Consider the following 22,895-nt stretch of genomic DNA (forward strand, 5'->3'; position numbering starts at 1 on the left):
CAGTCAGGGGTCAAAGTCAATCCTGACTCTGCAGAAATCCCATCCTTCCATCCACTGGCCTGACGTCAACTGCAAAAGTCACTAGGGGGGGCACCAGGCATGCCAAAAGGGGATATCTTGGGCATCTTATACTTTTTTAATCCATGGATTAGATTCACAAGTAAAATAGAACATATACAAATAAGGAGTATACCTGTCTTTCATTGGAATAAAAATAAAATCCTCTAAGAATCTGCTGATTTTCATTTTATTCATTAAATCAATAAATATACATTAAATGACAATGTGCCAGGCACCATACTATACACTGAGGATGCTGCAGAGAACAAATCAGGTTCTGCTCTCACAAAGTGCACGTTCCAGAAAGGGCCAGAATTTACAAATGAAACTAGTGTGAGGTTGATAAAACCAAGCATCAATCTTGGAATAACTATAGTCTGAAATAAGCAAGCATTGGGGAAGGTCATGGAAAAAACGTGACCGCCCAGTGACCTGTGAGCTGGACCCAGACAAGACTCCCGCCCCTTTTCCCTGCAATGTGGGTTCTGCCTGACTTTCTGGCTCCCAGAGGCTGCTCCAAGGACATAGCCTTGACATAATGATGTGGTGTTGAGAACGCCTTCACAGTGTACTTAACTGAATCTGGTTAAGGCCTCTACGTAACCTTTTAAGATTTGGCAGCAGGGGTGCAGGGACCCACTTATCTTGCAGCAGCCACAAGACAAGCCTCGCATATGCAAGTTTCCTCTGCTCATAAAAACTGCCACCGACCTATCCGGCCTATCTGGCGTGGTCTGCCTCTTTTTTCCCATCTCTCCCTGCTCCTCATGTTCCAGGGACCAATTCTTAATTTCACCTGGGAAGCTCCAGAGGGTTGCAAACCAACAGCCAGAGAGATCACGAAGCGTGAGCCAATATATAAATATCGAGCCCAAGTGAGTTCATGAGGCGTTTTTACACACACCTGATCCACAACCTGCCTCTCCTGGCCTCTGCCATCCTTCCAGTTCATCTTGCTCTCACTTCCCTAGGAGGCCCCCATGTGACCACAGGAAAGTCTCAGGGGAGGACTGCAGGTTTAATTATTTCTTATGCAGAAGGAAAGAAAGACAGCACTTTGCTGTAAGTCACAGCATTTAGACTAGAGTTCATGTGAACCCCATTTCTTTTTCTATTGTTTTTGTATCTTCTTATTCCTAATTCAGTAGATTTCAGAGCTTTCATGTCTATTATCAGATTGAAACTTTGTTCTTCCTTTCAAGCACAGGAAAAAGTGATTCTTCAGCATTTCTCTGTTAATTACAAAAAAATAAATAAATAAATAATAAATAAGTGCCCACACACTGCCCACTCACAAATTATCCCATTCTAATCAACAGGCTTACATTTATACTTGAGACAGAGAAGCAAACATCTCAATTCTTTTCAAAGCTAAGAGGTCTCAGCAGATAGAACAACTGATGCTGTTTAACGAGCTTAGTAAAGTTTTAGTGTCCTTTCCAGCCAGATAGTCTTGCTAGAATTGTCTTTACATATCATGTAACATTTTCAGTTTCACAAAATTTGTATACAATTTTAAAACCCAAAAAGGTGGAGATATGGAGACAAGTTTAAGAACCCGTATTGAAATGAATATTTCTGCATAAGGCAAAGACATTTGACACTGATATCCAGGTTGTTTTTACATAGGACAGAGGAAAAAAAGAAAATTATCTGATTATATAATTTAGGCTAAATAGGATTAACATGTTGATCTTATTTGCTCCTTTAGTTGAACAAAGGAGAACAAAAATTTCAATTTATTATCTGCTTTAAAGAATTTCCAAAAAACGTAAATAAAAATATAAAAAAGAATTACAAAAATAATTTCGCTCAATCTTAGCCAGTACTCTCACTATTCAAATAAAGATCCTGACAAGGCCTTTTAAAAGGTAGAGAGAACAATTTTTCACCATTCATTTGTGTACAATTTCCATTCAAGTCCATTGGAGGCAAAAGGCAAACTGAGCAGGGGTAAGTGAATCAGCTGCAGCTACCCCAGGGTAATTGTTCAAGTCTTGGGCAGAACTCCCCAAGTATTTCAGAAGGGGTGTGTGTGTGTGTGTGTGTGTGTGTGTGTGTACTGTGCATTTTTTTCCTGAAAAACAGAAAGCATTTACCTCACAGTTACAGTTTTCAAGAAATAATTACTGAGCAAGTTTTTAAATCCATGAAAACCACTGATCCTAAGGGTACGTTAAAAAAAAACAAAAACAAAAACTAGTGTTGTTCCAACAGTTTTTCTTTCATCCCTGTGAAACCAGAGAGTTGGTACCAGAACCCAATATCTCTATGTCTAGTCAGAATAATTTTATAAAACTAGTTTAAGTGCATCCTTGGATTAACTGTAGTATTTTACTATAATTTAAATTTTTGTTATATTACCCATTTTTCATTTAAGAATCATTATGTGTTGCATACTATAAAGCAGAGATCTTAATCAGTAAACCACCCCAACATTTTAGTTTATCTATAACCTGGACAAGTGCATGGTATCTTAACTCTTTCTAGAATAACATTTTGTGTCCTGGCTCACTCACTTTGTACCCTTACATGAGAGGCATTTAGCACATGGTAGGTACTCCAATGTTGTTAAGCGTAGGAATGTAAAATGATACAACCACTTAGAAAACGGTTTGGCAATTTCTTTTTTTTTTTAAGATTTTATTCATCTATTTGACAGAGAGAGACACAGCGAGAGAGGGAACACAAGCAGCAGGAGTGAGAGAGGGAGAAGCAGGCTTCCCAAGGAGCAGGGAGTCCGATGTGGGGCTCAATCACAGGACCCTGGGATCATGACCTGACCGAAGGAAGACGCTTAACAACTGAACCACCCAGGCGCCCCTGGCAATTTCTTATAAAACTAAACACACTCTTCCCATGACACCCAGCAATTGCGCTCCTTGGTATTTACCCAAATGAGGTGAAAACACAACTACACAAAACCTGCACACAAATGTCTATAGCAGCTTTATTCATAATTGTCAAAACTCGGAAGCAACCAAGATGTCCTTTGGTAGGTGAATAAATAATTGTGGTACATCTACACACTTCAGTATTACTCAATGCTGGAAAGAAACAAGCCATCAAGTCACAGAAACATAGGGAAGAACCCTAAATGCATATTGTAAGTGAAAGAAGCCAATCTGAAAAGGCAACGTACTACACGATTCTAAATACAGGACATTCTGGAAAAGGCAAGACCAAGGATAGAGTAAAAAGATCAGTGGTTGCCAGGGGCTGGGTGTAGGCAGGGATGAATAGGTGGAGCACAGGGGATTTTTAGGACAGTGAAACTATTCTGTATCATACTCTAATGGTGGATAGATGCCATTATATATTTGTCAAAACCTATAGAATTTACTAGATAAAGGGTAAACTCTAATGTAAAGTATAGACTTTAGCTAATGATAATGTATTAGTATTGGCCCACAAATTGTATCAGATGTACCATATTAATATATGATGTCAGTGTCAGGAAAAATGGAGGTGAGGGGAAATACCTGAGAACTCTGTACTGCCCACTCAATTTTTCTGTAAACCCAAAGATGCTTGTAAAAAAAAAAAAAAAAAAAAAAAAAAAAGTCTATTAACTAAAAAATTAAAGTTAAAAAATTGCTTAAATGTGTTAAGATATACCGAAATAAAAGAAGTTGGTTGGGTCTCAAAAGTACCTTCCTCTGAGGAATCTTCATTGAGCTAAGAACCAAAGGTGGAGTGTTCACCATATCTTAATGAAGAATGAATGGCCCAGTCCATTCAGCGGATGCTCCCTCACCTACAGAGGCCTTTTCCAGGTTGGATTTTCCCTACCTACAAAGAGAACAGAAGTTTATTTCCTAAACTAAGAGAGGTAAATCCTACTAAAAGCTAAAATAGTGTCTAGAGCTAAGGGAGCTGAGGAAAAGGAGAGGGGAATTTATAACCAAACTCCTTCTAGGCTCAATAAAAAGTCATGAATGAATAGCGGTGGGTCACCTTTGGCTCAGGAGGTTAACCAGCAGGCTCCTGTACTGGGAATCCCTAATTAACTTCTGTGGGGAAATTTCCCAGCTAACTGGTGTTGATTGTAAATGCAAACCATCCTTCCGACATGCACAGATGTTAATGCACTATTTTAAAAGTTCAGGGTACTTATTACTGAGTTGTCAAAGGCCCATTAATTATCCACTATACTGTATTTAGCTTTTCTCTGGTAAATCTTTTTTAATTGCCCAGTCTGCATTTACAGAGCATCTTTATTTAACATGCTCCAAACTCTGTTTATGTTTATGCCTTTTCCAATAGCTCATTAAATAGAGTTCTTACCAGTACTACCAGAATCTTCAGTGAGAACTGTCCAAGCCCACTTAAGTGCTTTCATTGCATTCCCTCATTATAGAGCATTTTCAAGTTCCGAATATGTTTCAAGTCTACCCTCATTCATATCTTTTCCCTGCCTCTGAAGAGTGCAGGAGACCTCCTTCTCCAATATTTCCAAAACTTAACGCTATTTTATAAAAGGTAACTGTTTGGAAATACATCCCTGACTGTGTTCCCCTGAGCTTCCACTCCCCAACAGAATCAAGTCCAGATTTCTCAGGAAAACACGTTAGTTTGGCCCGAAACTCGAAACTCATCTGTTGACAGTCTTTCGCTCACACCTCTTATTTCAGCCCTTTACAGAACACATCATGAAATATCTTTGTCCCTTTTTTTCATTCTTCTTGAAACTCTCTTAGGTCTTACTCAATTGCTACTCCCATGTGAAAGCTTCTGGAAAGAGGTCCTCCATCTTCATTCCCCAAACAATTCTATTCCTGCCATTGTTGATGACGTATCACCCTTTGAGGTATAAACAATTATAAATGAAAGACTCTATTGCAGGACAGTGAAATCCTTTAAGTCAGGGAGTGCCTTTCACGAATCTTGGTGGGCACAGAGCCTGCACCCAGTGAACGTTTGACAAATATTTATTAAACGAATGAAGGCATTTTTACTCCAGACCATCTGAGTTTTATTAAATTATTTCTGCCCTTTCCAGCATGTCCTAACCTACATAATCACATGATCAGGTATGAACACAGAAAAAATCAGGAGAAAAATAACCATGATGTAGATATATATGTTTCTTAGAACATATTACTTGGGATAAAAGATACAGTAAGTCAGAATCCATTTAATGTCATGAACATTAAAAAAAATTTGGAAATTGCTCTGTCTCTCTGGAAAAAATTACATTTTGCAAAGATACCATTGAACTAAAAAGAAAAACAATACTGCATATTTTTCACTGAATGACACACACACACATCCCCAAAGCACCTTCGTTCCCCCGACCCCCCCAAAAAACTATAAAAAGGACCAGACTGCAGTTGGCAAGCCCTTCCAAAGTAAATCATATCTACTTGGGGGGAGGAGGGGGTGCATCTTTTAAATAGGGGAGTTTTTTGTTTTTGGTTTTTAGAAATAAGCATTTGGAATTGCCTTTATAAAAACTAGTTCTGTCTGATTCTAAAAATTCTGAATTGTGTGCATTAGAGAATGAATTTTCTAGCACTTGCATATGCTAGACTTTTTATAGAGTTGGTCCTCTGAGATAGGTCTTAGGAGTTCAATTTGAAGTCGTGTCACATAGATGTAAATCTCACTGGTCTCAGAGAAAGAGATGTGACTGACCAGAGGGGTTCTGCCTTGCATGCCTGTAGCTGAATTCATAATTCATGAACATATGTGGAGGAGAATGCTGGTATATGCAAAGCATGACTGCGTGCAAAATGAGGATATAAATACAGGTTAATTACATACTATTCACATGGGGCTGGAGCCTACTTAGTATTCTTTAGTGTCATGAATTTCCCAATGGAAAGAACATGTATTTTACTAGTAGGTTATCAAATGAAAGTGACACGTTATGGATAAAGTTGATCCATAGTCTCTGTTTTTGAAGTTTGGTGTGAAATATCAACCTCAGGAGTTGTTTATCAGAAACCTAGCCCAGGTCAATAAAGCATGAATATTAGTTCCCACTGAGTATTCAATAAGGTATATAAAAAAGAGTTGATAAGCTCCACATAGGTACCAGGTTTCACAGAATTATAGAGCTGAAAGGGACTTCAGAAATTATCTAATGTAGCTCACACCCACCATTTTATAGTTGAGAAGTCAAGAATCAAATCTGACCTCTCTCCTCAGGTATGTCTCTCCCTTTCCTGGTAGTCAGAGCAAAATCACAAAACTGGTCTTAACTAATCTCCATGGGTGACATGGTAAAACTGAACCCATTGCAGGTTTCAGCACAGTTGCCAGTCTGAGAGGGCAGGAAATACTCCTCCCAGTGATTCTCTTGGATTAATCGAAGAGCAGTAAGATATAACGGAAAAAGCACAAGATTTGAAAGCTGAAGTCATGATTGTGAGAGCTGATGTTTGCTAGTTAGCAGCTGTGTGCACTTGGGCCAGTCTCCTACCTCCTCTGAACCCCAGTGAGTTCATTTTCAAATGAGAACAATAATAATACCCACCTTGAGAGGCTGAAGAGAAGATTGGATGGTTTAATATGAGCCAATGTGCTTGGCAAGCTGCAACAGCACTTAACAAAGATTTAGTCTTTATTGTCATGATCAAATACTATTTATTAAACCACTAAATAAGCACAGCATGTCACTAGGCCTTAAGCAAAGCAGAAAGCAGGGAAGACAATGGGCTTTATTCACATTAGGGGTTTTATCTCCCAAAGAGTCAGTTTTTACCAGCAGGTAATCTTATTTGTAAAATCCATTAAGTCACCTGCTTCCCCAGTGAAACAACCCACTGCTCTTTCTCTGGTAACTTCTAGTAAATTCTTTTCTTAGTATTTGGAGATATTTCACTTAGGATTTTCTTCTTACTTCTCAGGAATTGAGCTCTGAACATTACCTAGAGCAGTTCTGCCCAACAGAAATACAATGCAAGCCACGCACATTATTTTAATTTTCTGGTGGTCACATTTATAAAGTATAAAAAGCAACAGGTGAAATTAATTTTAACAATATATTTTATTTAACCCAATATACCCAAAATGTTATCAGTTCAACAACATATAATCAATATGGATATTATTAGTGAGATGTTTATCATCCCTTTTATTTTTTTCCACACTAAGTCCTCAAAATCCCCAGGGTATTTGACACTTACGACGAACATCAATGGGGAATAGCCACATTTCAATTATTCAATAGCCACGTGCAGCTCACAGCTACCATATTGAAAAGCCATGCGGGTCTAGAGCCTGGCAGGGTGACCATACCTACTGGTAGCACAGACCCAGAAAAATTAACTTAGTTACTCTCCATGGAAACACTTAAAAACACTGATGGAAACAATCACATTCTAGCACATAGATGGGGGAAGGAGCCCTAGCAACATAAGTGATAGCATAGCAACCAGCTGTTGTACAAAAGGGAAATTAGAAAACTATTACTTTGAAAAGGAGCATTTCTGGGAAGGTCATCCTTTTTTTATTTTGTTGAATGTGAACTAAGGAAACTAGTAATACCTTAACGCGAATATACATTTGATAAGGCAACATTCTCATTATCTTCTTATTCTACAATGCAGATGCTGACATATTTTGTCACAATGTTGACTGTTCTATTTCTCACTTAGGATGACAAATAATAAAGCATGAAATCTTCCCATGACATAGCCTGCCCTGGGGGTCTTGGGGTCACTGGGAGGAGCTGAACTACATGGAACGGGTTGGTCATCAGAAATCTTTCCATATCATTTTATAAAAATACCCTGCTCATTCCCAGCTGGGGCCTAGTCTTGCAGTCTCGGAAGCCTAGTTCCATGTTCTTCTATTCCTCCTATAGGTCCTCCTTCCCCTTGCAGCTACAGAGGCTGCTTGATCTATCGGACTAAAAGCTGGGGGTGAGAGATGCCCAGAACCTGACTTCCATCTCCACAGTCCTGACACCCAGTGAGGGTGATGTCCTTTGCTCACCCTCACGGTTGCTGCTTTTTCAGAAACTTATGAATAGAAAGGAATACCACAAGCAGCCCGGCTCCATTTCTCTGAGCAAAGTCAGCAATCATTATGTCTTGGCCGGAACTGCCCCCCTGCCTCCCACTTCTGTCTCTCTCTCCTCTGTCTGCTTACTCTGAATCCAGTGCTTCCCTTAGTGTCTGTCTGTTTCCCTCTCTCACCACACCTCATCCACTCCATCCCAAGGATCGAATGTCATAGGCCTGAGAATATATAAAACTGTGAGGGGCACCTGGGTGGCTCAGCCAGTTAAGCATCCAATTCTTGGTTTTCGCTCAGGTCACAATCTCATGGGTTGTGAGATCCAGTCCCCTGATGGGCTCCGTGCTCAGCAGGGAGTCTGCTGGAAGATTCTCTCCCTCTGCCCCTCCCCCTATGTGTGTGTACTCTCTCTCTCTCAAATAAATATATAAATCTTAAAAAAAAAAAAACCCATAAAGCTGTGAGAGGTGGGTGATCAATGTGCTGAATTAATTTCCTAGAGATCAGTTGTGAACAGCAAAACTGTAATGGATTTTTAATAAAGATTTTATTAAAACTTTTTACTTTCTTTGTCGATGGAAGATTTCGTATCTTCACTTACAGCATTGTCTATAAGGAGATCCCACTGTCACCATTTCTAAGCACCAGCACTTGCTTTCATAGCTGGTGAGCTGACTTGGGTGAAAACATCTGGATCAACCATAGTTTCCATTAATATTCAGCTGAGTAACCTTCCCTGACCATTTCAGTTGTTGAAAGGAATTGCTCTCCCTCTGCTTCTCAAACTTCAATGTGTGTACTAATCCCCAGGGGATCTTGTTCAACCGTAGGTCATGATTCAGTAGGTCGAGGCGAGCCTGAGATTCTGCATCCCTGAGACACCTTTGAGAGATGCGGATGCTGCAGGCTGCAGATCCTACACCTTGAGTTGCAAGCCAATAGCTCCACTCTTAGCACAACGTCACAGACAGAGTTGGGGTGTGAGCGTGACATGCCTCCTCTCCTAGACAGTAAACCTTTGGAGAGCATATTCTTTTTCGTACATGTTCCTTACAATGATCTGAAGCAGATGTTTGTGGAATCCATGATTAAAAGGTTATCAGTGGTCACTTATTTTTGTCATTCTATTCTCAGCAACCGATTACAGTGACCAAGTCATGATTTAGTCGGTGGACTGTTAATGAATTTGCACATATCAACGGTGACTGAGTGAGAACCTACCTGCGATCCCAGCTCTTCGCCCTCCCCTCCCTGGGATCAGAAGTAGACCTCCAGGCTCAGGCCTTACTCTCAATATCTGACCAGGGAGAAATTATATAATGAGAACATAAATGAAGCAAATTTCCCTTTAGTTTTATATTGTGAAGCACAGTGTTACAGTTTGCTTTCATGATACCCTTGATTTCAGATTCTCACTTACCTTTACTATTATTAGCAAGTTTGTTCCTGGCCCTCACTTGGATTCCCAGGTTTTTATTATGTTACCATTTGTGATGGCCACTTCTTCCCTACTTCTGATCTGTGTATTAACACAGGACTCTCAGGTCAAACACCTCCAGACTACTGACCCCACTGGTGCCCTCAATATCAAGTTGACCTAAACCTGAGCATTTTCACAACTGAAGTTTTGCCCCTTTGTTCCTAGAACCAACTCATCTAATGGAATCTTGGTCTGGTTAGTGAAGCCTCACTTTCAGCTTTGCTGTGATGAGTTTTATAATGGATGTCAGTACAATTTTCCCATTCACACTACCAAGGATTGAAATTTGACCCTCTGATTTTGGAACAAAATTCTCTGTTTTTGTTCATTTCTCTCATGTCCTTCTCTCATGGCCAAATTTTTCTCCCCCAGGCTAATAAGTGCATGCCTTAACAACAATACTTTCATCTCTCTATGAGCCCATCAGAGAATGGAACTCAGTGAGTTTCCAGGGTATTTGGTCATGCTTCCTTGACAGAAACTTCAGGTTTCCTCCCTTACTCATTTGAGTCCAACCTTTCTTTCTTTCTTTCTTTGGGAGTGGGGGCAGAGGGAGAGAGAGAATCTCAAGCAGGTTCCACACCCAGTGCAGAGCCAGACGTGGGGCTCAATCTCACGACCCTGAGATCATGACCTGAGCTGAAACCAACAGTGGGATGCTCAACTGAGTGAGCCACCCAGGTGCTTCATGATTCCAACCTTATCTTAAAGTAGGTAGATATTATGCCCTTAAATAACCATAACTATTTACTACTTTTCAAAAGTATGAAGAAAGATATTATTTATGCCCTCCTTAGAATAGTGTCACATTACCTGTTCCTGGGTAGAACTCAGTGTTTCAAACCCAACCATCGCCAAATCAACAAAATTCCTATAGGACATCTGTGACTACTACTCTTAATAGCACATCCCCTGGAAATATGAAACCCTATGGGACATACTTCCTAATTTATATTAAAAAAACAGATCCAAGTACTGCAAATCTCTTCGGAGAGTCTTCTGGAATTGACCTACATTTAAAAAAATAATTGTCATCAATTTTACTTTTGTAAAGTAGGAAATTAATTAATGAGCTGCCAATCTACCAAAATAAAGAAACCTTTACAAATCCTTTCCCCTGCTTTGCTGAAGGATCATTTCTTCATTGTTACTGTTACATTGATACAGTGACTAGGCCATAAACCAAAGATGCAAGTAATGAAGGACCATTTTGCTATGGTTCCTGCTATAAGGGCTACCTTTGTTTTGATTATTGACTCTCTGCTACTGAAAAAAGACCTGAAAAGTAAAGAATTCCTATATCTTTATTCATGTCTATTATCCGAGCTTCAGAAAGAAGTCCAGCTGCTTTTTACATGGATGAAATCTCTCAGATTGGTGGTTCAGAAAGGTGACTTTGTCCTTCTTAAATACGGTGTACTTGATGGGAAGCCAAGTCAAAGTCATCCTAAGTCTTTTTAGACTCGTATTCACTGTAGATCCTACTTTTTCTATATATGCATGATTTTCTATTTGACTAATCCTCACCTACCCCACACACTGCCCACTGCTCTGTTTATATAAAAGGATTCCCCTGACAGGAAAACAGGGCATGTGCATAAATTAAACAAAAGAAGTAGAACTGATTCAAACAGCCTACTTATGAATCATGAAGATGAAAAAATAGTTTGACATACTTCAGATCACTTTAAAATAGATGCTTAATTTTTTTAAAAAAATATCTTAAATGTCGTCATGGGGTTGAAAATTGTTCAGCTTCATGACAGATGTCTAACATCCTAGAGATCCAGGCAAGTCTTATCCAGGAAAGGTTAATGCACTGCTTTCTGGTTCTAGCAGAGAGTAACATATCCCTATCCCTTAATGAGTACAGACCTGGAGACAAGTCTCTGTATAGAGCTTAAATTCAATTTCTAGCACACTAAATCAGTGACAGTGTAACCCAGGACAGGCTTTTAATTTTAAAGCAAACCTAGCTCTGACAACAGCCTTCTCATTGACATAATGGATAGCTCTTTTTAAGCCCGTGAAGCATTGTTCTTATTTGCTAATCATAGCACCCCAGCTGTGCATACCTCACTACATGAAATGGAAATGGTAATTTTGGCTTCCCAGGTCTACATGGTAGATATCTTAGAATTAGTAATAAGGGAACACTTTCCACATCAGTTTCAAATGCTTAGATATGGGTTTTTGTGAATATGGTGTTATTTGATTATAACTAAAATTCAGAAATGACACAAAATAAGTTACATTACACAAATAAGCTTAAGATTCTCTCTTCGTGTATGAAATCATACCGGTTCCTAGACCTTAGACACTAATGTTATCAACTCTGGCAAGTCCCTTGTAGATGCCCTTTGACTTACGTAACCAGAGAAATGCTATAATAATGGCTTTAGAAGAACATGTAGAGACTCTGTGGTGCACATATTCTGGGGACTGGGCAAATAGAATTTATAATAAGAGCAAAACCAGCATTTTGGACCTGGAAAGAACCTTGAATGTTATTTTTTGACCAATCATATCATTGGTCAAATGGAAAATTGAGACTCAGAAGGGGGAAACCAAAAGAATATGTAAACTTTGTCGGAACCCAAGAGCTGCGCTGTGTCATCATGCTGACACAGGTAACAGAGAACTTAGATGACCTGTCTGGGGTCTGAGCTACCAAGCAGCTAATTCATCTCTTCTAACTCCTCACATAGTCCACTTCCCCAAAGGACAGCTGCCTTTGTAAAGAAAAACCATCACTGATGGTTCTAATATTGACCCATCATCTTAGGGTTGGGAAAGATCTAATGCTGTCATTCAGATCATTGCCTCTAGAAAATTTCCAGACTGGCTTATTTCCATTTTAATCCTTCTTTAGTTTCTTTTGCAATCAGCAATCTATATTAGCTCTACATGTATACAAGACATGTAATTACTGTTTTATGGTGATAAGAATTATGGTATTGATGGGAGTAGTAGTAGTAATAGCAGAAGCTACAAACTTGCTTTGCATAGACAAATAGAAGCACCAGAAATACAGAAATCGTCCCATACATAAATATATTCTCAGACAGTCAAGTGTAGGTAAGAATTAAGTGAAAAAGATCTATCCCAAAGCTTTCCCAGGCTGACTTTTCTATCAGCAAGAACAGGAATGTCAAGCTGGGGTTCTGGGTGTACCTTTCTCAAAAAAGAACTAGTACTTTGTGAAATTTGGCCCCACTTCCCTAATTCTAGTGATCTAAAAAAAAAAAAAAAGAGCTGGGGCAATGGGTGGTATCTTTTCTAGATTACAACACCCTTTCTGATTCACTGCACCCTTAGAAACTCAAGAAGCAAACAAACAAGCAACAAGTTCAGCCCCTTTCTCATAAAGAAGAGAGAATAATGCCTGGGCTTCGTTCACAGGTCAGTAAATATTCACTTATTCACTGAGCATGTATTCTTATTCATGTAATTTCCACAACTACTAGAATAACTTCACAAGGACTTGCCTGTGGTCTTGCCTCCTGACTGGCCATGCCATCAATTACCAGTGACACCAGCATATAGCTGGAAGGAAGTCACTTGGTGGTGGTAAGAATTAGGCAATATCATTCAAGAGAATTTGTTCTTTTCCTGACATCCACCAACACATTACAACTATTTTATAAAATTATACCTGATAAGCACTTTCTCATGACTAGCAGCACACTGCACCTTATATTTGATAACGCATAAGAATATAAATACAATTAAATCCAGTTCTAATCCCTAAGTCTTGCTTCCATAGGCTTAGTTAGTGCACCATTCAAATTCTAAAACAAGTCACTGGATTAGCCAGTGAGTCCATATAAAGGGGAATCATCCTGTTTACCTGTTACTCAGTGATTGGAGCTATTTAATATCATAGCTAGACAATTTCATCTGAACTGTAAAATACAGAACATGTTTAATAGCAAGTTGTGTACTTGGATATTCAAACATTAAGGAGTTTTTTGTAAGTGACTGAGCAAAGACCTTCAAATCTACTGACCCAAGGATTTGTGGATATTTTTCAAAAACGATAGCATCCATTTGTATAGATACTACTTTTAACTGCTCTATGAAGGAAGTCTGAAAGTCCATCAGAATGTAACAAGCATAACATTTTTTTTTCACCCTTGTGAAGTAAACAGGATATAGTTCAAGTGAAAGGAAAAAATACAACTTTTGCACTAGTTATTGCAAAGATATTGAAATAGGTACATCGACCACACAGATTTATGCATAAATTATTCCAACTCATACAGAATCCCCAGTAAATGCACAGAGGACTGTCTGGTTTTGTGTGGATTTATATCTGTTAGGTAACTCAGAGATTTAAATACCAAGCCCAGCACTCAAGGATGTTACATAGATTTGTGATTCCCCAGTGAAGACACCAGGTTCATAAACCAATGAATAGATTTCAAAGTAACATAACTGCCGGGTTTCAAGCAAACTCCTACTTCTTTCATCCATGAAAAAGCAAAGATTAGTCCACTATGTTTGGAGCAGCATATAATGATGGCAACTGTCATAAAATCTCAATGCCAGAAGATGATCTTTTAGTTCAACCTTCTGCGTGATACTTAAAAGTTTTTTCTGCTGCAACTCTGCCTACAGTTTTTGAAACTATGCTTAGACCCTCCAACAGTGGGGAACTCACTGCTTCTAAGGAATTATTGTTGATCTTTGGATGCCTTTGACTAGTTAAAAAATGCATCCTTACATTGATTCAAAATCTCTCCTGTAACTCCTCTGCATCTTGTCCTAGAGGCCCTACACAAAAGTCCTATGCCTCCTCCTCATTACAACCCTTCAGTACTTACCAGACAGCACTGAACTTCTCAGCCTTCCCTTCTACCTAATGATCCCTAATCTCATCAACCATCTCTCATGTTGTTTTTCTCCTCCCGCATCAATATTGAATTCTAGCCTAGAATCGGTGCAGAACTCTATGACTTAAAGAGAAAAACACTGAACATTCTCTGTCTCAATTTCCACATTGGCAAAATGGAAGTGCTACCTCAAAAATCTTCAAAGAGGATCAAATAGGAAAGACATGGAAGTCCTCTGAAAATTGAAAAGTGTTAATAGAAATAGAAAAAACAAATTTCTAAGGACCAGGAAACCTAAATTTCAATAAGCTGAAGACCACGGTATCCTAAGGAAAATCTCTTCAAAAAGTAGAAGAAAATAAAATTATTTTACTTTAGTGTAAATCAATGAAAAATTTCAACCAATCTGTTTTTCTGAAAAATCACTACCCCACCTTGTTGGGCCTATTGATATACCCCAATTACATCTAAACTCAATCCCTTTAAAATCAACGAATTTTAATAAATGGAAAAGACATCACTGAATCGGAGAGGAATTGATGGCTTGTTCTCTGAAACTCAACTTTGTCCCATTCCTTTGGATGAAACAATGTTTGAACACTTTGTTAACAATCCCTTCTCCCCTCCCTGGCCCTCATAATCCTTCAAGGATTCCTCCATGCTTTCAGAATAAAATCTATATCCCTTTCTTTGTAGACCCAATGAATTCTCCCTCCTCATCTCTAGCTACTATCTCTCACTCCCTATTCCAAGCATACACTTATCTGGCCTTGTTCCTTCTTGCCCCGCCCACCCCTGTTCCTTTACACAAAGTTATATCCAAGTTAAAGGCTCTGAGGCCAATGCCCTACTTTATTCAGACAGCAGATTTTCTTACCATTCAAACCTTCACTCAAACATCCCCTCTCCAGGATTTCACCTGAATCACTAAGATGGTCTGGGTTTCTTATTTCTATCATAGCACTTATTTCCTTATATTGAAATTGTCTGTTTACTTTTCCTCTTCCTCACCAGACAGTAGAATCCCTGAAAGATGATGTGTATTTTATCCATCTTGGGGTAGTTAGTAACTAACACAGTGCCTTGCATAGAGTAGGCAACTATATGTTGAATGAATAAATTAATTAATATGCAGTAGAGAGAACACAAATATACAGGAAAGTGACCATCGATCCCGCCTGACCTTTACCAGAGTTCAGAACTAACTCCAAATCAATAAAGTATTTTTTCAGTAGTCGAAGTCAAACCTAGATGCTATTTCCCTACCCATTCTTGATCTCTAGAACCTCTTTATCATTTGCAAAGCACTTTCTACATGTTCACATACATTCCACCATTTAATCATTAATGCCACCGCAAGACCATGTTACTCAGCTGGAATTTAATGCAACAAGCTCAGCATGTCCACATGGTGTAGTAAGAGGAGCACTGGCCTTAAGAGTCAGACAAGCTGAGGCCCAGTCCTCATTCTGCCAGTTGACTATTGGTGTGTTACTGGACAGACCTCCTATCCCATCAAAACGGCAGCTCCCTCTCCCACTTTGTCACGCTTGGTGAAGGTAAAGTGTCTTTTTCAGACATTGTTGTCATTATTATCCAAGTTGGCAGTTGGAGATAAGCTAAATGATCCAGAAAGAGCACAAACTTTAGGGTAAGGTGGGCCTGGCTTTGACTCCTAGCTGTATCACATAATAGGCAGGGAATTTTGTGCCAGTTAATGAACCTCCCTGAGCCAGTTTTCTCATATATAGAGATACTAATGATTTTCTCTTGGGTTACTGTAAAGCTTAGATGAGATAAAGAGTATAAAAACATTTATAAATTTTTTAAGTGCCATATAAAATTGCTATTATTATTGTTCTTGTTTGGCCAGGTTTAAGAATGACTTCGAACAATGTTTCTCAAAGTGCCCTGGGTGCCACATCATCACAAGAGTATTGAATAAGTTACCCTTAAAAAGTTATTGATAACTGCACACTAGCTTATTAAAGGCTCTGAGAAGTCCTGCTGGAGAGAGAGTTGTTTAACTCCATTTAACCTGCCATTTTCCAATTTATTTGAATAGGGAACACATGTTAGACCTTGTGGACTATCAAGCATGAGAAAAGCAGAAATGTTCGTTCACCAGGTCTTCTCCATGAGACTCTCATGATAGATATTCAGAAACAAAAACCAAAATAGTAAAACAGTAAAAGTACTCTCTATTCTACCATCCACTGACTCACTGACTTATTGTTTGCAATATGCCTACTTGCATTTAGAAGACAACCAAATATGTACATATCATACATACACAGGAAAAATTAAGGTAGAATTTTAAGAGTGAGTCATAAATTCTGAAGGAAGAAAGCGTCTAGATATAATTGATCATCAGTGTGAAAACTAAAAATTGTTCTGATGGGGCATTTGTGATTCCCCCTGGCTGAACTGCCCTCTTAGTAACTTCTGGAATCATATGAAATGAACAAGAAAAAAAAAGTACTTATTAATTTGCAGGCACATTTCCTTTAAAGTCATAATTGCTCTTTTCACATGGTAGCGAAAGTTCACTTCATTATTTCAAATGGCTCTTTCTCAGAATCAACTCCTGTGACCTTAAAAGCTGCCATTAATTTCCCATTAGTAAACTTTAATTAAAATGAATATGTATCATTGATTTCAGCAGTTGCATTCGTAATAAGTGTATAAATACATTCAAATCTTGCCCAAAATGTTTCAAATAGCTATTTCTGAACAAGCAAACACTTTGATGTTATTTCAAAGGCTTGTATCTACCGAAAGCTTTTAGAATCTTGCCCTTACCTAAAATAACTAGAATTTCATGGGAATACAAGGAAAAGTTACCAACCTAGCTAAAATCTATTTTATTGATCTTAAAAAGTAGCATGTTAAAACATGAATAATGACCTCTGAGCTTTGAACCAATCATTACCTTGGTGTTTCTGCAACATTTGTGTATAGTGCATGGAAAAGAAAAGCTAGAAGAAGCAGAGGGATGCTCCTAATTTAAGGCATCCTAATGATCTAAGATAACAGTCTGATACAATAATCTGAGATGAACTGCATTTCACCAGCTTATTATCTCAAAGATGCATCTGCTATGCAAAGTTCCATTCCAATATTCCACACTCGGAGAAGCTGAAACAATTCAGAATGCAACTGAATTCCATGAACTTTCTGATCCCTTTCCCATGTCCTACATTAGGCTAAAGTTTGTTTGTTCATTTGTTTAAACATACTTCATAAAGAGAAAGTGAGGCTGAGTCTTAGATCATACTTCCACCAAGTTACCCCACTAGCCTCCAAATATCTTAACTAGAGCCCAAGAACAGTTAGATAATTCAGACTTACATATGGAGCACATTATTCTGAAAATATACAAGTATCTGAAAATACTTTCAACAATACTTCCTCCCAGACAACCATGCATTAGCAGGAAAAGCTTCAAAACCTCTAAGGAAAACATTGTAGAAATACTTGACAAAGAGGGGTCATGTGTGACCACAGTTTCTCCAAGGGTTGGGTTGGTTAATGCATTTGTCGGACAGCCTGTGCTTTTCCTTCTGCATGCAACTGTCCTGAGATAACTAAATGTCATTTTTCCACTGGGAAAATGCTCGGTTTAGAAGGTCTAGTAAATAAAACGATAATTAAAATTATTTTTTCAGTTCACAGAATTTGATATGATATTGTTCAGAAAGTATCAATGGATAGTTCTTAAGTTAATATATTGAGAAGTGTTTGCATTATTTACATAAATGTAGACATTTTAAAGGTGATTAAAAATAAGTGATTTCCAAATCCTGCATAAAGTTTGCAAAAGTTAACAAATGGAATGTTAAGCTTCATTTTCCACATTATCAGATTAAAACTACTAATCATATGCACCTAGCCACTAAACAATTTCAGTAATTAACATAAACATTTGAGTTCTTCCTCAAACTTGAATAAGGGCATCAAGCTGTAAGTCTTCATAATAGTCATTCATGGAACATAACAGCTATCACATTTAACTGGTATTTCAAAGTCCTTTGAGTCCAAAACATAGAGGTTTCCAACATCAACTTGTCTGACTGCATATCATATACCCCTTTTCCAGAAAGTATCTGTTTGAAAAAAAAGTTCCACAGTTTGAAAGGTCACTGTCTATGGCAATGTTTACCCTGCTTTACAAAGCAGTGGTCCCAGGAAAGGTTGCAAAATAACCACATTTGCTCTTCTCAAGAAAAACACTACTGTTCACCACAAATAAAATAAGTATTTAATTCCATTCCACAAATTCTCTGAGTCATTTCCACATGGGATACCTCAGCAGAGTTAATGATTTCTAATGTTCTTTATCACAAAGGTAACTACAAATGAAATTGAATTGGACACCAGCCTAGCAGCATATAGCCCCACATTGGTGCACTTATTAGGAAGTTTTCTCATTTTACTTAAACTACACATTTATTAAGTCATTGGAAACCCAAAAAGCTCTGGAAAGTTAACATCTAAGGGCTTCAATACAAAGAATTTTTGTAGGTGTAAAATATTGCTTCAAAAAGCTATTAAAAACACATACAAGTTGGAGGAACCTATTTCTGAGCAACCTGTTTCAATATATTCCTAAATCTAGGCAGTTACTGCTCAAATGACAGCTCCCTCTGCCCAGCGAGTTTAGCCTTGTGTTCCAGTTTCTAAGTGGAAGTGATATCTGTGTAAAAAGACTTGGTAGATCAGATGACAAGCAGCAGAGCAACCAATGAAGATGCCAAGTACGATTAAAGTTTACAAGACGCACTACCCCTTTTCGAAGGGTTTTCAGTTGTGTGGGAATTCCGAATAGGGGGATAGTGCAAGATAATCAGAAAGTGCATCATAAAAGTAAGTCAGGGCCCCATAAAGTGTACTTACTCATATTTGGAGATAGATATAAATACAGATTATAGATAGAGATATAGGTATAGGTATTCTCCGAGAAAAAGACAAGCCATCTCCAACAGTGAGAATTACAAGGTGGGTACTTCACAGCAGTAAGAATTCCCATATAACTAGAATTAGCAACAGGGAACAAAAGAAGCCATCCAAATTGCAATATACACCTTTGAACTGAACATAATAAAAAAGGATTTTTAGAAGATGTGACAGGAATCCTCTCCTACTCACTGAGACAATATCACTAAAAATGGGGAGGGGGTAGCATATAAACATAGAGAAGCTAGTGAAGCAGAGTGGGAACACAGAAGGGATAGGTTGATCAAAACCACTTTGCTGCCCGTCCCTTGTTTCTCACTTCCCTCCCACCCTAGGTTGTGATCACAAATCTTAAAAATGCAAAGCCCAGTTTAAGAAAAAGAAGAAAAAAACTGAAAGAGTGTGCCTAGGGTTACTACCAGAGCAACCCTAAACAATTTCCGTGCAAAAGCAAAGCAGCGATGATGTAGTAGCAGCAGCAGATCTCCCTCTTCCCCACCCCTGATACGGTACCTCCAGATTTGCCCGAGCTGCAAGATGTGGATGAGTGACTGCAGGAGCCAGATGCAGAAGGAGCAGGACGCAGACCTGTGTTTGCCGCTGGCCCGGGTGGCCCCGCTACTGTTGCTACCGCTGTTGGTGGCGGCGATGTTGCTCTTACTGGCGTTGGATGCTTGCCTTTGCGGCGTGGAAGGACGAGCCTCGCCTTCCGCGGCTGCAGACCCACTGCTGGCCACCGTCTTGCAATCGGCTCCAGGCTGCGGGCAGCTGGAGGCGGCTGTGGTCGTGGCGCTGTCCTCGGTGCTGAAATCGTGAACAAACCAGCGGAAGCTGAACACTTGCACCGAGAGCGAGCCGAGCACCACGAAGAAGAGCGTGAGCCCGAACCACCAGCGCTGGCCGCGCAAGTAGTAGTCCACGGCGAGCCAGATGTCCGTGCCCACGTCCGCGAAGTACACGGCCACGGCGGCCAGGATCCAGAGGCAGTCCCACAGCGAGTAGCGCCGCTGCTCCCTGCCCAGGCGCAGGCACAGCGCCGCCGAGCCCGCCCCGCTGCCGCCCGGGCCGCCAACGCCGCCGCCCGGGCCGCCCAAGCCCCCGGAGCCGCCGCCCGAGCCGCCGCTCCCGGCGCAGCAGCAGCAGCAGCGCGAGCAGCCGCCGCCGTCCGGGCAGCAGCCGCCCCCGGCCGCCTCCTCGTCCTCGGCTCCCGACCCCGACGGCAAGCCCGGAGCCAATCCCTGCACCGAGCCCGAGTGGTCCGAGTTCTGCAGCGGGGTGAACGCCACGTCGCTGCTCTTCTTCATTTTCAGCCTCCCGTCTGACTTAGCGGCCATGATGCCTCCAAACCGGAGGAGAGCCCTCCTTTATCTGACACCTTTCCCCGCTGTCTCCTCCTCCCGCCACCTCCTCGCCTCGCCCCGGCTTCCCTCCCTGGCGGCGCGGCTCCCCCTCCTCCCGCTCCTGCGCCGGCTCGCCCGCCGCCGCCCGCCGGGCTGGGCGCTGGGCCGGGCTAGCGGCGCGCCTGGGGCCGGCAGGAGCGCCGCCTGGCTGCCTGCGCGGAGCCAAGCTGCTCGCAGCGCCCCGCGCGCGCCCCTGCCAGCCGCCCGCGCTCCTCGCCGTCCCAGCCCCGCGGCTGCCGCCCGAGCTGCCGCCGCCGCCAGCAGCAGGAGCAGCAGCGGCCGCCGCGGCGCTCCTCGGACCTGCACATTCCTCTCCTCCCCTCGCGCGCGCTCCCTCCTCCCGCTTCCTCTCCTCCACCAGCTGACTCCGAGGGAGAGGATGACCTCATCCCTTCTCTTCCAGCTGCCGCCGCTCCCACCCCGGCTCGGGAGGGGCGAGAGAGGAGGAGGGCCCCGGAGGAGGGGCCGGGACCAAGACGCGAGGCTGCAGTGGGGGTGGGCGGCCGGCCGGTCCCGGGGGCCGAGAGCGGCGGCCGAGAGGCCGGAGGGGGACGGTCGAGGGCCCCAGCCCACGGGATTTCGGGGAAAGCTGGGTGGATTTTAATGACACAGGGGGAGGGGCAGGAGGGCGCAGAGAGGAGGGGTCCCGGCGTCCAGCCCTCGCGGAGGTCGAAGAGTGGGAACGGGCGGGTGTGGCGGTGGCGAGGACAGAGGGAGCGCAGGCCTCTTTGTATTCCGTTCTGATCTGCGGGTACCTGGAGAAGGGCTAGAGCTGGCGACGGTTGGGAAACGGGGTTTAACTCGGACGCCTGGGCCCCGAACGCTGGCAGCGGCAGTGGGTGTGCCCGGCCTTGGAAGAGTTGGGGAGGGAGAGGGCGTGCAGGGCCCGCAAAGGCACCGAGCGGAGCGCAGAACCGCTAGCCCAGAGTGCTGCGCAGAGTGGGCGGGTCCGCGGGGAGCCCCAGCCCGTGCCCTCGGGGGAAGGAACGAGCCGGAGTTCTCGGGTGAGCGGGAGCGCCCGGTTCCCGGAGGTGAGGAGGCGGCCCGGCCGCCCTCCGTGGTCCAGGTCCACGCCGCCCGGTCAGCACGCCCCACGCGCTCTCAGCGGCGGGAAGCAGCGGAGCCACGGGGAGCGGCAGGCCCGGAGGCTGCCTTCGACCGTCTCTTCGTTCCCGCGGGTGGAAAACGCAGCACCCCAGGCAGCGGCTCGGAGCGCCGCGGGGCTGCTGGGCGGGGCCGACAACAGCGGGAAACTGAGTACCGGCCGGCGGGTGGGGAGCGGCGGAGCCGCGAGCTGGCGCCACCTCCCCTACTCCAAAACAAGAATTACCTTCTCTTAAAGCTACAGGAGTTACGGACTTGATGTGTGGTCCCACAACTCCAGAAACGACTCGAATAAATTAAATCCGTGATCGAAGTGGTTCACCAAATTAGATATAAAGAGGATATAGGATACTTGGGTGCTTGAAAAAATTCTTAAAAACCCAATACATATAGGATCCTTTTTTTCTTTCTTTTTTTTTATTATGTTATGTTAATCACCATACATTACATCATTAGTTTTTGATATAGTGTTCCTAGATTCATTGTTTGCGTTTAACACCCAGTGCTCCATTCAGTACGTGCCCTCTTTAATACCCATGGGGGGATGGGTTAGCCTGGTGATGGGTATTAAAGAGGATCCTCATTTTTTTTTTTCAACAAGAAAATTTAGTCTGATTTGTCTCACTTAACTTTTGCAGTGTAAGAGACGGAGGGTGTAATTCTTTAATTACACTGTGACTCACATGTTTTAAGACCAGAGGGAAGTGAGGCAACACGTGTTACACTGCCATTAGGAACACCAGTTGTGGTCTTCTAAATCTGGAGGCAAAACATAACACCTTCCCCTCCTTCCCTGTTGTAGACACAGGCTCAGTTTGAACCAGTGTATGTGCCATTCTTAATTAGTAGCATCATGAAGTAGAACTGCACAAGAATTTCTGCATGTAGAAATAGCCACCCCAGATATCTGGTGCTAAAGCTGCTGTTTTAGCACCAACCTGAACAAAGTGTAATTCTTCGCCACCCCTGGATGCGTCCTCCTTCATTCTTACAGATTGGTGCCCTGGGTGCTGCCTTACTTGGCTTTTCCTGACTGTGTGGCAGGAGGGTGTCGGGCCATAGAGCCCATAAACATGACGTGGCATGGACAGA

At 41.8% G+C, this 22,895-nt stretch overlaps 1 protein-coding gene across 2 annotated transcripts in view; it reads right to left on the bottom strand.

The window, feature by feature from the left end:
* The window catches only part of XKR4 (XK related 4), a 433,474-nt gene extending 412,373 nt beyond the window's left edge, over nucleotides 1-21,101 (bottom strand). For both annotated transcript variants that reach the window (XR_004919870.2, XM_036100276.2), the window contains exon 1: nucleotides 19,813-21,101. Coding sequence is in view for 1 of the 2 variants with exons in the window: in XM_036100276.2 (XP_035956169.1) it covers nucleotides 19,813-20,633 (821 nt within the window). In the remaining variant the exon portion in view is untranslated. The remainder of the gene's footprint in view (nucleotides 1-19,812) is intronic.
* Between the last annotated feature and the right edge of the window lie 1,794 nt (nucleotides 21,102-22,895).

Source organism: Halichoerus grypus, chromosome 5 (assembly GCF_964656455.1).
Source record: "Halichoerus grypus chromosome 5, mHalGry1.hap1.1, whole genome shotgun sequence".
NCBI lineage: Eukaryota > Metazoa > Chordata > Mammalia > Carnivora > Phocidae > Halichoerus > Halichoerus grypus.